At 39.9% G+C, this 16874-nt stretch overlaps 1 protein-coding gene across 1 annotated transcript in view; it reads right to left on the bottom strand.

The window, feature by feature from the left end:
- The window catches only part of LOC104269402 (chromosome unknown open reading frame, human C5orf42), a gene marked incomplete at its 3' end in the record, with an annotated part of 38605 nt that extends 21921 nt beyond the window's left edge, over positions 1-16684 (bottom strand). Inside the window, exons 1-11 of the mRNA XM_009864523.1 lie at positions 16604-16684; positions 15637-15772; positions 15325-15444; positions 14655-14881; positions 14197-14303; positions 9075-9231; positions 8200-8303; positions 7864-8046; positions 5479-5728; positions 4309-4461; positions 2440-3194 (exon numbers count right to left, since the gene is read on the bottom strand). Of these exons, the coding sequence (XP_009862825.1) occupies positions 2440-3194; positions 4309-4461; positions 5479-5728; positions 7864-8046; positions 8200-8303; positions 9075-9231; positions 14197-14303; positions 14655-14881; positions 15325-15444; positions 15637-15772; positions 16604-16684 (2273 nt within the window). The remainder of the gene's footprint in view (positions 1-2439; positions 3195-4308; positions 4462-5478; positions 5729-7863; positions 8047-8199; positions 8304-9074; positions 9232-14196; positions 14304-14654; positions 14882-15324; positions 15445-15636; positions 15773-16603) is intronic.
- Positions 16685-16874: the final 190 nt, after the last annotated feature.

The raw sequence follows: 16874 nt of genomic DNA, 5'->3' as shown, positions 1-16874 counted from the left end.
AAGGTCTCCCTTCAGCCTTCTTTTCTCCAGGCTAAACAGCCTCAGTTCCCTGAGCTGCTCCTCCTAAAAATTGTTCTCAATACTCTTCCTCAGCTTCGATGCCCTTCTCTGGATGCACTCCAGCACCTCAATATCCTTCTTGCAGTCAGGGACCCAAAACTGAACACAGGATTTTGAGCTGCGATGTCACCAGTGCCAAGTACAAGGGCACAGTCAACTCCCTGCTCCTCCTGACCACAGGATGCTGTGGACCTTCTTGGCCACCTGGGCACACTGCTGGCTCACGTTCAGCCGGCTGTCCATCAACACCCCCAGGTCCCTCCCTGCTGAGCAGCTCTCCAGTCACTCCTCCCCAAGTCTGCTGGGAGTTGTTGGGACCCAGGTGCAGGACTCAGCCCTTGGCCTTGCTGAATCTCCTACAGTGGCCTCGGCCCATCAAGCCTCTCTGGCCAGGTCACCCTGAAGAGCCTGTCTACCCGCAAGCACCTAACTTGATGTCATCTGCAAACTTACTGGGGGTGTACTGAATCAAGATCACTGATAGCAACATTAAACAGGAGTAGACCAACACCATTATGTATAAGAAAACCAAATTATATTTTATGTTAACAACTACCTACTTGACTTTAATGAGGGGAAAACATAAAACACCTTCTGCCTTGTTTTTTGTGTTTTGACCAAAGATGGATGCTTTTGAACTGGCATAAATGCAGTGATTTACTACAAACACCAGAACAGACACAAATCAAATCCCTTGCTACCTACACAATGAGGGAATGAAATAGCCTAAAAAAACCCCTCAAAGCAGGTATCAGCATCTTCATAAACAAGATTGATGAAATGTACAATGAAAGCATTACACAGAAAAGCAACAAGGCAACAAAAGACCTCACAATGTGGTTTTAGGGCTGGCAAGTCCCTGCTGTCCAGCACAATACTATCGGATGTACCAGTTCAGATTATGTAATAAGCTTGTCAATATGAACAAATACACATTGTGCAGGACTTGAAAAAACTTGCACAGAACTCCAATACATCTGTATCATTTTCTCTAGTAGTACTGTTTCCACTACTGATACATACAGAGTCCACCATATGCACAGTGCTCTGTACCAGAAGCATACTTAACCAAAAACATGGATTATCTTCTTAGAGACAATCGACACTTGCCTACCAACTTTGCAATGCATACAGTGTTATATTTAAAGCTTATGAGGAAATATATTTTTTAATTACTTTTTAAAAAATTTTTTAATTACTGTACAACCAAAAAATAAAACTGTTGTTCCAATATATTGAACCACAGATTCACTTAGAAATGGACCTTTAAGGTTGGGTCCAGCTGTTAACCTAATACTGCCAAGTCCACCAATAAATCATGTCCTTAAGCACTGTCTTTTAAATACCTCCAGGGATGGTGACTCCAGCACTTCTCCTGGCAGCCTGTTCCAGTGCTTGACAACCCTTTCTGTGAAGAAATTTTCCCTAATATCCAATCTAAACATTCCCTGGTGCAACTTGAGCCCATTTCTTCTGCTACTGTTTGTTACCCAGGAAAAGGGACCAACTCCCATCTCACTACAACCTCCTTTCAGGTAGCTGTAGAGAGCGGTAAGGTCTCCCCTCAGCCTCTTTTTCTCCAGGCTAAACCACCCCAGTTCTCCCAGCATCTCCTCTTAAGATTTGTGCTCCAGACCCTTCACCAGCTTCACTGCCCTTCTCAGCACATGCTCTAGCATCTGCAAACTTACTAAGGGTGCACTTAATCCCCCCATCTAGACAAAGACACTAAACAAGACTGGACCCAATACTGAGTCCCAGGGAACACCACTTGTGACCAACCACTAACTGGATTTAACTCCATTCACCACCACTTTTTTGGCCTGGCTATCCAGCCAGTTCTTCACCCAGCAAATGGCATGCCCAAGTCATAACGAATTTTTCCGGAAGGCTGTGGGAAACACTGCCAAAAGGCTTTACTGAAGTCCAAGCAGACAACAACCTCAGCCTCTCCTTCATCCACAAAGCAGGTCACCTGGTCATAGAAGGAGATCATAGAATCATAGAACAATTTAGGCCGGAAAAGACCCTTGGGATCATCAAGTCCAACCATTAACCCTACACTACAGGTTCACCCCTAAACCATATCACCCAACACCACATCTAAGCGACACTTGAACACATCCAGGGATGGCGACTCAACCACCTCCCTAGGCAGTCTGTTCCAGTGTCTGACCACTCTTCCCGTGAAGAATTTCTTCCTAATGTCCAGCCTCAACTTGCCCTTTTGCAACCTGAAATCATTCCCTTGATTCTGTACCTAATTACCTGTGATGAGGCTAGTTAAACAGGAACTACCTTTCATAAGCACATGCTGACTGGACCCAATCACCCAGTTGCCCCTTATACTTTTCTTCTCCATGCAAAGATCATTCATACCTTTTTTCTGTTTTTGCATCATGGTTTACTGTTCGTGGAGGCTCTCTAAGCTGAGATATCATTGAGCTGAATTGCTGAGTAGTACCCTCACCAAGAACTAGGAAAATAGGCACAGTGAGGGAGTCAAGTTCCACAAGACTATTATCATGAGATGTTAAAAAACTCTCATACTGTAGTACACACACACTACTTAGAGTATGAGAAACCATTTTCAAAAGACAGAAGCATGCCAAAAGGTGTTTTGAGAACAACTGATCTTGCTGCTGTATAAGCATCAGTTTTAAAGTCTGTAATGTCAGTTTTGCCACATGTCCAGTCAGACCGGCTCTTGAATGCCAGTATAAGACAGTTAAACACTGCTGAAAATATTCTAGGACACATTGCATCCAGTGAGTACTCTTCACAGACTTGTTTAAAGATGCATCTCCATTTAGCAAAGAACATTTCACAAACTGAAGAATGCTTAAAAAATGGATAATGCAATTCACTGTGTAATTCAGCAAAGTATCTTTCTCTTCCACATTTTTTGAAATACCTATCTGCCATGCAGCAAGGAGGTTTTTCCAAATGGAACAAAGTTCCACTGACAACTTATCTCTCTCTTCAGCGTTGTCTTTTGCGTGGATAGTATCAAACATTGATGCAAATTCTAAGTGGCCTTCATCAGCTTTATCAACAAATGAATGGATTCTTTGGCTGTAGAAGCTGGAAGGACTCTTGAAAAACTGCTTTTCCTCATCTGATTCTTCATAATCCTAAACGAGAGAAAAAGAAATGGTCAGTTTAATTCAAGTCTACTGAGAGAGAAAGCATAGTCTGCAAGAAAACTCCATTTAGTCAGTCTCACAAATGAAATCTTTATGTCTAAGTAACTTGCTTAATTGAGGATTAAGCAAGTTAATTAAGCAGAGAGCGAGTTAAGCAGAAGTGTTGTTCAACGTTGGAACAGGCTGCCCAAGGAAGTGGTGGAGTCACCATCCCTAGATGTATTTAAAACAGGTGCAGTTGAGGTGCTCAGGAACACGGGTTTTGTGGTGGAGCTAGGTTAACAGTTGGACTTGATGATCTTAAAGATCTTTTTAAATCTAAGTGATTCTATGGTTCTATGATTGCTACCAAGTTTAATCTACAGCAGTTTCATCTAGATTTCAAATAATGTGGCTGTTTGGAACAGTTATGCAGAAGGAAATTAAATTACTCAACAACAAAAAATACGCCGTAAACACAGTAGCTGTGTTTACAGCACCAAAAAGGGAAAAGTCTGTCTTTTTCTAAGCCCCGACCACGAGGAAGAGTTTCTGACATATCTGTAAGGTATCTGTAAGATAAAAAAAGCCACTCAGCAAAAGTTCAAAGAACAAATCAAAAGCCATAAAACAGAGTTGTAATAGGCTGCACAGTAACTTCGATCACAGAACCGTTCTTCCAAAAGATATGTATGAATTTTTGAAATGATGGAAGAACCCTCTAAAACTGAGGATAAATATTTACTAAGTACAGTAATAATGTTCTTTGTGCTGAAAAACTCTACAGCCCCAGTATATTTAGTAGTGTAATATTCCATTTTATAATAAAGCAAAGTTGAAGTCTTAAACGACAAGGAACTGATGCATATGTACGTTAGTATGTATTCTTCACAAAGTTAATGTACTGCTAAAAAATGTTTGAAAATAAAAATCAAGTATCAGTTGGAAAAAATAACCATATTCCCCACACCTATAAAGAAAATGAGAATTTAACCAATATTGAACTACTTTAAATATACCTATTAAGAGCAAATATACCTACATCATTTGAAAAAAGCAATCTTAGAATATCTTAAAATCAAATAATTTGCATGATTGTAAGTGGAAAAGTGCTATTAAATACCAGTAAGTCCACGGTCTTCTCACTCATTTCTGTTGTGTCCTCCTCCAGGAATTTCGGAATGGTGGAAAAGACAGGACTTTGGGTTTGAGCATGTTTTAGAAGACTAGCTTTTAAAGACAACAGTGATTGTAAGCAGAGAGGTCTGCCTTTACACTAAAAGAAATAACAATAAAGCAAAACATATTATCAGCCTCTAGCAAGAACCAGATGCTTTCTAAACAAAACATGGAAATTGTCCCCTTCTGTGAAAAGCTTCAGTTTAAATGTCCCAGGCAGAATGGGAGCGTAGGTCATCAGGCATACATTGCAAGCAAACAATCATCTGACCATGCTTCAGGAATGGAGAATCTCCTCAGCATGTCAACTTTGTTTCACGTCTAAAAACTCTGCTTTCTTGATCTCCGATACGATCCTACAGCTTGCCAATATGTAAACCTGTATTCTTACTAGTAACATACCTCTCTAAATCCTTGCCTAGTCTTCTAGCTTATGCGTGAATACCATCATTACTCACATATCCAAATAAACAAAACACAAACTGAACTGGAAGAGACATATTCCAAATGCAAAAATTCTGAACTCAGTATCTTTTACATCTTAGGTTATTGGCAACAGTTGCAGGCTCTCTGCCTTCAAAGGTTTTCTTTCTCCCAGACTTACCTCAGTTTAGAAACAACAGAAAAATAAACAAAAATGTTTTAAGCAAGCTTTAACTGACAACCTCAGTTGAGGATTTAGTGGACACACGCACACAACATCACCGGGACTGTTGCTGACTGCTCTAAACCAGTAGCAACCAAGATGGAGAAGTTTTACAGAATCCTTTCTGCATGACTCAAAGCACGATTTGGTAAGAGTACCATAATACCTGTCAAGGCTCTGAACCAACTCTGTAGATAAAGAAATCCCAACTTCTTTTACAGTTTCAAAATCGATGTAGTGACAGTTAAGACTTTACTATATTTTATGGAAACATCACTCAGACATCAAAGGAATAAAATTTCTTAAAAAGTCCATTCATCGTTTTCCAGATCAATACTATTTCCAAAACTTCATTACTCAAAGCAATTTGTACAAATATCAAACTTTAAGTACCTCGGTTTAAAATCTCATATTTTTATACACATGAAGTTTTTAATTAAAAGCATACAAATTAATTAATAACCGTACCTTGGAGTTCAACAAATTCTGACGGGTATTTTCAAGCCGTTGAGTTGAATCGAGCAAAAGAGATCTTATAAATCCTGATGGTGAAAAGTTGCTAGGAAATCTAAGCACTGTTATCATGTATCCATCAGAGACAATGAGGTAGGGTAATCTTGAATGTGAAGCAACAGAGAATCTCTGTCTCATAAGGTCACTTTCAGAAGCTGAAGAACCAAGAGACTGACTAGAGTCTTGACAAAACGAGTGCTGCTGTCTAAAGCAAAGATAAATCAAAAATAAGAAGCAACAATAATATATAACAATCATTTACAGAACAGAGAAGGAACAACTTACGAACATGTAATACCACTGTCCTTGTTTCAGCTAAACTGAACCAATTCTGTTCAGTGATTTTACCTTCCAGTTTAGTCTCTTCTAAGAGGCTGCACTTTCTGCAGTCAGCAGCATGTTTTGGCAGACAGTGTGTGCTACTGGCAGTGATAACATCTGATGTTCACAGTCACTGCCTGGGACTGGGATGCAGACAGGCTCTGGCTGATACTTATTCCTACAGTGACCAAGGCCACTGCTGGCTCTTGTGTGCCACGCTGGGGGTGCCGGGTAGTGAGAGGGGTCACAAGGAAGTAAAAGGTTGAACCTCCGGGGAGGAACAGACAGGACAGGTGACCAACAAGACACATTCCATATACACTGTACTCAGTATAAAGCTGAGGGATCATGGTGGGGTTGAGTCCTCTTGCTCTAATGGCCAGCATCCAAGGAGGACTCCATCCGATCTTCTGCCCTCAATCCTGAGTTCCTGAACCCAGCTCCTGTGTCCATCTCCCCGCTGATGCTGAGCCTGGGGCTTCCCTGGTGCCACCTGCTCTGCAGTGTCAGTAGGGATTGCTATCCGGGCAGGTGAGGTGAGTTTGGTATCAGTTTTGTATATATTTCATTATTGGCATTATTTCCTTATCAGTACTATTATTGTTTATTTAAGCTGGTTTACTTTTCCAATCTGTAAGTCTCTTTTGTTGCATTCCGCTTCCCTTCCCGTTTTGGAAGGACGAAGGATTAATATATAACATATGTGAGAGTTTAGTAGCTAGCCAAGCCCTAACCTGTGACAATCACTCACACTGCTGTTCCAGTAGGTCCACTCAGAATTCTAAGGAAGTATCTAACTTTTTTCAGGAAGAGTACTCAGGTTAACAAAATTTATGCTTGCAAGGTGCTGGCATTTTGATGCAATTGCTACTTTTCTAATTTAAAGGAAAAAACACAGCTATTATTTCATTAATAAGCACTATATGTGTTTTTTCAAAATTTATCTTTAAATTTCTGTATCACACTTTCTTATCTAACTCTTACTGTGTATGACAAGTGCTTGAAGATTAAAGTCTAACTAGCTTCTAAGAGTCCTGTACGAAAACAAAAACATCCCTGAAGATCTGAATCTTAGTATTTCAGAATCAGTTCAGACATTCAACATTCAGAAGTACTTTAAATCAATACACAAGTCTTCTCTTACAAAAGAGGTCATACAAAGCTTTTTCTAATAAAGAAATCACTCCTTACTGAGTTCTAGAAAGCTGTACTGTGCATGTATTGTAATATTAGTCCCATAATTCTAATGTGTAAAATTACTGTTTGGGTTCTTTTTAAATTTCTTAATAGTCCACAAGTAAGTAGATTATTCGAAAAAGTAGCTGAACACATTCAATAAACATCCGTATTTAAGGTATTTAAATATATTTTAGTATCTGATTTTTCAACCAGACAGTTTAAAAAGGCATTATGCTGCTTTGAATGACGCTTTTATTTTAATTTGTTTCCTCTAGTTATTCAGACTGTGCTACTTTTTGTCATTTTCAATTCGTGGTAAAAAGTATTATAAAAATCATTCTATTTCCCCAGGCAACCACTACCGTAATTTCAAAATTCAGATCTAGAGGACCCCAAAAAACATTTAACTTGCTCTTGTCCACACAAATACATTTTTTACAATATCTGATATGGAAATGAGATATAAAGTTCTACAGGTAAAATTAAAGTGAGCAGAGAAATATTACTGGATAAAATAAATCTGCACTTTTACTCTTCTGTAAGTTTTATTTCTCCTTATACTATAAAAACACATTACTTTAAATTGCTACTAAATTCAAACCATTTTAAGAAAACAAATCACTTAATATATATTTACATTGCCACAATGCCAATTTTCATCACGACAAACCCATTATCAGAAGTAGAACTATGAATGAAAAACAGACATTGAGAGGATACATGAAAAGCAAAAGAGTGAATTTGAAAGACAAAGTTTATGCAAAAATTGTTAGAAAGTATATTAGAAAGTATTATACCTTAATATGACAAAAATATGTAAACATTTTCAAAACATTTTACCTGTATGTTATTAGTGGATGAAATGGAATAAACTCTGCCGGTCCAAATTCCACAGAGCAACCAGAAGTAATCAAGGTCAGCAATTCACCCCGACATGTCAGTAAAATCAAAGATCCACGTTTTAACATGCAGGCCAAGAAAAGGCTATCAGGGGTCCAACTCATATCGCCAATCCAGTAAGACCTAAATTGGACAGCAAAAAAGATTATTCTCTGTCAAATTTCTGTGTCAAATGGTTCGGATAGTTAAAAAAAAACCTAACAAACAAAACAAACAAAAACCCCAATACAAACCCAAGAATCTACAACAGCAACAGAAATAACATCAATTACTGACCTGATAAACTTGGATGGGACTGTGCTATTCCTGCTACTACAACCCTTAAGGTTACCCGAAACAGTTACAAAATTCAGCGTGTTTAAAAACAAAACCTGAGTTGCCTAGAAAAAAAATGTAAAGATAAAGTTTGTATCAAAATGCCATTACTGTAAAAAACAATTTCTATTAGCAAGTTATGCATTGAATTTCAAGTACTTATATTATTATTATTGTACAGCGTGACACTGCACTTCAATAAATATAACTATTTATTTATTAATTTTAATACCTATTTCTACATCTGAAAAATAATTAAAGATTATTATATAATAGATACATAATTAGATATTCTTTTTAACAGAACCATCTCTAAAACCCTCAAAATAAAATAAGATCACCCATTTCTAGTCTTGTTGGTGAATAACAATGGGAGCTTTGAAGGACTACATCATCGCATCCCAGTATACTACGTAAGTTGGTCCACATTCCCCGTCATAATTAGCACTAAAAACAATACTAAGATTTGGCCTCCGAGTTGTTAGAATAAGTAACATTATGAAGTGAGAATATAACCTCCAACACATGTTGGAGAGCGTGACTGAGAATTACCCAGACTCTCTGCAGATACAAAATAATTTTTTTACTTTTGTATTTCTTGGAGATTAAAAATGACTGAAGGACTTACATGGATTTCTTTACTGAACAACAGCATTCAAGGAATTACAGGTTATGGCAGAATTTTTTAGCTATGGATATAAATCTGAATATAATCACATTTGTCAATGAGAATGCTGAAAAAAAAATCACTCCTAAAAATGTGTTATTAAATATTTGCTACCATTTAATTCAAACTGAACTGTCAGCTCACATTATATATTGTCTATCATTCATACCTTTGGATCAGTTTGATTAACAGCTACTGCAAGCAGAAGTCCATCTCTCGCAAATGCACATAGCAAAGCTCCTCTTGACTTTACAGACACACACTGAGGAACCAAACTATCAAGAGAACAAGTCTGCTGTATCCAGTGGATCTCATATGGCAAAGAACTGAATACCAGAGAAGACAACAAAACCAAGAGGTTTCTCAGTTATGCATGGAATGATTCATAAATAAAAAAATTAAAAGAAACCACGCAAGACAACACTGTAAGTATGAATGACTAAAAAAAAAAAAAATCACCTATTTATCTTTAAAAACCTTACAAATGAAAAATATTTGTATTCACACAAGCTGGAAAAACTATGTCTGAGCACTGAAAATTGTTTTTATGGGACAAGAATTTGGGCTATGTGAATAGCACATGCAAATAAATACAGATGCATGCCATATAATCAAGGCACTTGGAACAGCTTCCTCAGACTGTGTAATGCCATCCAATGCAAGAATACGCATATTTTGAACATGGAAATCAACAGTATGCTGCTCTGAACAAAGAAGCTGTGGATGCCCCATCATCGCAAATGTTCAAAGTCAGTCTGGATGGGGCTTCCAGTGACCTGATCTAGTGAAAGTTGTTCCTGCCCACGGCAGGGGGGTTGGACTAGACAATCTTTAAAGGTCTCTCCCAACCCAAACCACTCTGAAATCTAAAAAACACTGAAAACTTGACAGAAAACACAAGATATATTTGGAAGCATACCACCTAACAGAGAAAAGACAAAGCATTAACATAAAAAAAAGAATTAAACAATACTAAGCAATGAAATTGAGCAATAGCCAGCATAAATAAATTAAAAGCTACATGGCTGAAAAGCGTCATTACAAATTTGTGCTGCAAGTACTATGGTGTGTATACATATATATATATATACACACTTCAGCACTCGGAATGCTATGCTCCATTCCATTTTTTTTGTACTGCCACAAAGGCATTATCATGCTGTAGGCAAACTCCGTGATGCTGCTAAGTGGGGCAAGTTAGTATTTGATACTACCAAGTTAGTATCAAAACGGCATCATTTAACAAAAGCAGCTGCACCACGTGAAGCGTAGGGCAAAATTTTAACAAGCTACTCAAGTTATACTCTCAGAGGACACACCCATTTAAACTCGTACACACATCTCATTCATGAAGAGGAAAGGATTCAGGATTATTATCCAACTTCAGTTTTAGGTGATTGCATAACTATTTCAGTACATGCCCACACAAAGAAACACACGCACATAGTCTTATAGAGTCTATGCATAAAGAATGAAAAGGGGAGAAGAAAACAAATAAAATACACAAGCATGCATAATAAAGAAGAGAAAGAGGTATTCAGGACATCCACAGCTTCACAGTATGCCTTACTAATGTAGGAAAAACAAGAAGAGGTAATTCCATTAGCATGATGGAAAAAACCCTGACACTAACATACGTGTGTGCAGGTCTATGTATGTACACATAGCCACCCACATACAGATAAATGCACTCAAGTTTTATTTAGGTTTAAGTTAATAATGACACAGGATACATATATAAGTGCTGTTACACTTAAATACTCCAAAATGTAATGGGACATATATTGATCATATATGCATATATTGCCCATACATGCATATATATGGTAAAACACATCTCATAGAATGTCAGGGGTTGGAAGGGACCTTAAAGGATCATCTAGCCCAGCCCCCCTGCCAGAGCAGGATCACCTACAGTAGGTCACACAGGAACGTGTCCAGGTGGGTTTTGAATGTCTCCAGAGGAGGAGACTCCACAACCTCCCTGGGCAGCCTGTGCCAGGGCTCTGGCACCCCCACAGGGAAAAAGCTTTTTTCTAGTATTTTTGTGGAACCTCCTGTGTTCCAGTTTGAACCGTTTGCCCCTTGTCCTGTCATTGGATGTCGCTGAGAAGAGCCTGGCTCCATCCTCCTGACACTCCCCCTTGACATATTTATAAACATTAATGAAGTCACCCCTCAGCCTCCTCTTCTCCAAGCTAAAGAGACCCAGCTCCTTCAGCCTTTCCTCATCAGGGAGATGTTCCACTCCCTTCAGCATCTTTGTGGCTCTGCGCTGGACTCTCTCCAGCAGTTCCCTGTCCCTTCTGAGCTGAGGGTCCCAGAACAGGACACAATATTCCAGATGTGGCCTCACCAGGGCAGAGGAGAGGGGCAGAAGGACCTCTCTCGACCTACTGGCCACCTCCCTTCTAATACACCCCAGGATGCCATTGGCCTTCTTGGCCACAAGGGCACATTGCTGGCTCATGGGCATCCTGCTGCCCACTAGAACCCCCAGGTCCCTTTCCCCTACGCTGCTCTCCAGCAGGTCAGATCCCATCCTATAACTCGTACGTGGGGTTGTTCTTTCCCCAGTGCAAAACTCTACACTTGCCCTTGTTGAATTTCTTAAGATTTCTCCCCACTCAACTCTCCAGCCTGTCCAGGTCTCTCTGAATGGCAGCACAGCCTTCTGGTGTGTCAGCCCCTCCTCCCAGTTTTGTGTCATCAGCGAACTTGCTGGCAGTGCTCTCTATTCCCTCATCCAGCACTGGCCCCAGGACTGACCCCTGAGGGACCCCACTAGACACAGGCCTCCAACTGGACTCTGCCCCACTGACCACAACTCTCTGACTTTTTCCTTGAACCAGTTCACAATCCACCTCACTACCCAATCATCCAAACCACACTTCCTCGGTTTAGCTATGAAGATGCTGTGGGAGACAGCATTCAAATGCTTTACTGAAATCCACAAAAACTGCATCCACTGCACTGCCATCATCCATCCAGGTGGTTATGTCCTCATAAAAGGCTCTCAGGTTGGTCAAATATGACTTCCCCTTGGTAAAACCACGTTGACTGCTCCTAAACACTCTCTTATCCTTGACAAGCCCAAAGACAGTGCTGAGGATAAGTTGTTCCATCACCTTACCAGGGATGGAGGTGAGGCTGGTGAGGCAAGGTGACCGGTCTGTAGTTAGCCGGGTCCTCTTTCCTGTCCTTTTTGAAGACCAGAGTGACATTTGCTTTCCTTCAGTCCTCAGGCACCTCTCCTGTTGCCCACAACTTACCAAAGATGATGGAGTGTGGCCTAGCAACGACTTCCACCAGCTCCCTCAGCATCCACAGATGCATCCCATCAGGGCCCACAGATTTGTAGATGTTCACATTGCCTAACTGATCCCTAACCCAGTCCTCATCAACCAAGGCAAACTCCTCCTTTACCCTGACTTTCTCTGGGGCTCCTGAGGACAGTCTCCTGCTGTACAGACAGACACAAACAAGGCATTCAGTAACTCTGCCTTCTATGTATCCTCTGTCTCCAGGGAACCCACCTCATTCAGCAGTGGGCCTACGTTGCCTCTAATGTTAGTTTTGTCTGCAATGTATTTGAAGAAGCCCTTTCTGTTGTCCTTGACCTCCCTTGCAAGGTGTAATTCCATAGAGGCCTTAGCTTTCCTAATTGCCTCCCCACATCCTCTGACAACAGTCTTCTACTCCACCCAAGTGGCCAGCCCCTCCTTCCACGATTTATAGACTCTGTTCCTTCACGTGAGTTTGGCCAGCAGTTCTCTGTTTAACCATGTGGGTCTCCTGGCTCTCCTTCTTGATTTCCTACCTGTTCGGATGCACTGACCTTGAGCCTGGAAGAGAGGTCCTTGAATATTAACCAACTATCTTGGGTCCCTTTACCTTCTAGTATCCTGTCCCATGGGATTTCCCCTAGAAATTGCTTGAAAAGACCAAAGTTAGCCCTGCTGAAGTCCAGGGTTGCGATCCTGCTTGGTATTTTGTTTCTACTGCACCAGATCCTGAACTCCAAGATCTCATGGTTGCTGCAGCCAAGACTGCCCTCGACCTTCACCGCTTCAATGAGACCCTCCTTGTTCATGAGCACAAGATCCAGCAGCACTCCTCACCTGGTCAGCTCATCCACTATTTGCATCAAGAAGTTATCACTGATGCACTGCAAGAACATCCTGGACTGTGGATGACCGGCTGGGTAGGCCTTCAGCAAATATCTGGGCCCCCACGAGAACCAGGCCTGTGATTGTGAGGCTGCTGTCAGCTGCCTGTAGAAGGCCTCATCAACTTCCTCCTCCTGATCAGGTGGCCTCCAATAGACACCCACCACAGCATCACCCATGCTAACCTGCCCCTTCATTCTCACCCACAAACTCTTAGCTCACTCATCCTTCCCAGGACAGAACTCAACACATTCCAGTTGCTCTCTCACGTAAAGAGCAACTCCACTTCCTTGCCTTGTTGGCTTGTCTTTCCTGACAAAGACAGAGCAACCCATGACCACGTTGCAGTCATGTCCCACTATGTCTCTGTAATTGTCATCAGATCATAACCCCTTGACCGCACACGATTTCTAACTCCTCCTGTTTGTTGCCCATGCTGTGGGCATTTGTGTAGAGGCACTTCAGCCAGACTGTTGGCCATGTCACCTTCTTGATGGAACACCCCGTAATTCTCTTGAGGTGTTCCACGGATGTTTCCCCGCTGGCTTCTACTACCTCAGGACCCCCTGGTTCATCTCCGTAAGACTTCAATTGCAGTGCTGCGTCCCCAGCTTGCCTCAGAGTAACTGGTTGAAGGCCTTCAGTAGCACTCTGTCCCTCTGCTCCTGGTGTGTCAGCCACAGCCTGTCACTCATGAGCCTGATGTTGTTATCCCCCTCCCCCTTTGTAAGCAGTTTAAATCCCTGTCAATCAGCCCTGAAATCTCTCTTTACTCTTTGGGAAAGGTGACTCCCATTTGAGGTAGCAAGCCTGGTGCTGTGTAGGCCACCCCATTGCCAAAGAACCCAAAGCTGTGCCAGTGACACCAGCCACAGAGCCATGTATTAACAGATTGGATTCACCCGAATCTCCCAGTGTCACTACCCACAGATGAAAGAGATGAGAGATGAAAATACAACCCGTGCCCCAGGTTATGCAAACATAAGCAGCTACTTACAGCATAGGCTAACTAGGTATCAATGTCAATGCGTTCAACTGCAACTCTGAACCCCAACTATAAAGCCCTTCATAATAAGAATCTTCCTATTAAACTACCATAACTTCAGGTATCTTTGAACTTACCTAACATATTTAAAGCTATTTTCATGCCACTGAAGAATCAAAAATGTGAGCACCAAAGACTCCCCAGAGTAGAACACAAAAGAACATAAACAGCAATCACCCAGTATCTGCAGAGAAAAAAAACAAACACAATCAAAACCAGAACAAACCCCAAAACCTGATTACACACAGTTTTTGCTTTAGTTACTTATGTATTTACATCAATAGGTAGTCAAATTGAGATTAAGTAATAATGTTGTCATTCATAAATGTAAAGGCTGGCAAGAACATTACTGATTACTTTGATCTGATCTAGTATTGCTGTTCTTACGTTGTCATTAGATCTAAAGATGAACCAAACTATTAAGGCTACACACAATGTCAAAGATGAAGACATACCTCTCTCAAAACTCACTGTAGCTTCTACAGCTCTGATTTATTTAAGAGATCAAATGACTGCTTTAGGGTTAATTTTTTACCTCATTCTGTATGAAAGCAGCATGCACTCCGATTTCTTTTTCTTCAGTAGAAGGCAACATAACTGACTCATCAGGCAAAATTTGAGTCCAACGCCCAGAAGAATTTTTATAAGAGGATGTATTTTCATGTTCTGTGGTCTCCCACAAAAAGACACATGCTGTAGGAGTAGTTAATAGTGCCTTTCTGCCATCTCCAGATACATACAAGTACAATCTCATTAAACACTCTGGGGGAAAAAAAAAAACAAACTAACACATCAATGTGCTAGAATAATTTCTGCTTTTGTTAGAGTAAGATTTAAAAAGAAAAGAGAAAGGAAATTTCTTCTCTTCCACCTTAAATATTAGGGTTTACATCAGACGTATGTCTGCTCTAAGGTACAGGTAACCTAGTAACGAATGTTTTTCTATACTTTAAAAATATCCATTAAAAAATAAAATCCTTATCGCATTTAGAAATTAATTACTATTTACAGGAGATTACTCAATGCAAAAAACTGTACTATTCAAGTGACAAAGAGGACATTTGTCAAAGATTAGCTAGCACACAAATCACATAAATGCAAAACAAGATGAGAATACAGCTTTTACATGGGCAGCAACATTTAACAACGTGAAAACCACTTTCACACTATTCCATTTTTCAAAGACTAATAGAAAAAAATCCTACCTCCTGCTGCTGCAACTACTTTCCTAGATTCATCAATTGCTGGCACAATTTTCAAGCAGTCCTGATCTTTATTCCAAAGAAACAGCTCTCCTGTTGCAAGTATTCCTGCCAACCAAGCACCTGTGTTCATCAGGGAAGAGATATTTTGAAGGAACAATCATGAAGTACTTGAAGTTACTTCCCTTCCATCTTAGCCACAGTTCTAAATCTGAAAGTCAACTGGCACATCCTTCAGATATTCTACCTTTCTGAACTGTTACAACTACAAAGGAAATAACATGAGTTTATAATACATAAAATACTGTACTTAACCATTTCTTGATGTTGACAAAACAACTACATTTTTCAACAACGACTGCAGCTGAGGAATCTTCTTCTTTGTCTTCCCTGATGCCAGGTTAATTTCATTTATATGTTTATCATCTAGAAGAAAAATAGCCTCTTTTTCCTGTTGAAAGAAAAAAGAGCATTTAATTTTTTATAATGTTATTTCCTACATAAGCCTGAAAAACAATGCAGAGATAAAAACTGTCAAGGAAAACAGTTTTTTAAAAAAGAAAAGATGCTACAGCTGTAATTATCGTATTAACTTCATTCTTTGTCCTATTTACTTTACAGTACAATGTTATACCTAGCAACAACCTACATTCAAGATGAATTAGATTAACGAGTTTCAAATTATTAAACCAATTTTACAATTACTATTAAAATTTCCTTCAAGCTTCCTCAGCTGAACTACCTGCCATCAAATGACAACACAACAAATTAGACACTAGTTTTCTTGTCCTCTGGTGTTTTAATTTGGTGATATTTTTGCCAGCCATTTCTATAGAAGGTCTTGCCCTGAAATGGTTACCTAGTAAAACACAAATAAGGAAAGAATACTTCTCTCATTTTATCAGAAAAACTTAAGAAAACATGTCTGTCAACAGATGCACCACCAAATGGGAAAAAAAAAAAAGTTTCTGATTTCCAACAACGTACTGCAAAAACATTATGAAAAGCTAGAACCATCAAAGTAACAATATCATATAAGAGATGGGGCAGGGGGAGAAAGAAAAAAGACTCCCCATTGTTTAACTAAGAAATTTTGAATCTCCACCCTCAAATCAGTAAGACGGAAAAACTTCAATAACTTTTAAGTGAGGTACATTCAGATCACTCTCAGAGTTTTTTTTTCGCCCTCCCCCCCCCCAAACAGTAGTGCAAAATACGATATAATTTAAAAAAACACTCTTTGCAGAACTGTATTATTTAAACAGAAGTTCATCACACTTACCTGGCCAATCCATGAGATGCGAGGCCAGGGTTTCTTTTGTCTGATACACGTACAGATTACAACATCTAGCTTAATCTCCATTCTTATTAAACCTCTGGGTAATCATTATAAAAAAAAAGCCAGCACTAGGTTTTCTTCATGCATCTGCAGAGAATTTGAAGGGTGAGGGGGGGAGAGAAGTAGTTTATTATTTTGGGGGCTGGACAGAAGATGGGCATCTAGACACAAACTCTCCATCATAGCAGATTCCTGCTAAACGCGAACACAACTG

The sequence above is a fragment of the Apaloderma vittatum genome, unplaced genomic scaffold (genome assembly GCF_000703405.1).
Source record: "Apaloderma vittatum isolate BGI_N311 unplaced genomic scaffold, ASM70340v1 scaffold11552, whole genome shotgun sequence".
Lineage (NCBI taxonomy): Eukaryota > Metazoa > Chordata > Aves > Trogoniformes > Trogonidae > Apaloderma > Apaloderma vittatum.
Note: the sequence above shows the minus strand (reverse complement) of the source record. Positions and strands in the feature narration are given on the sequence as shown.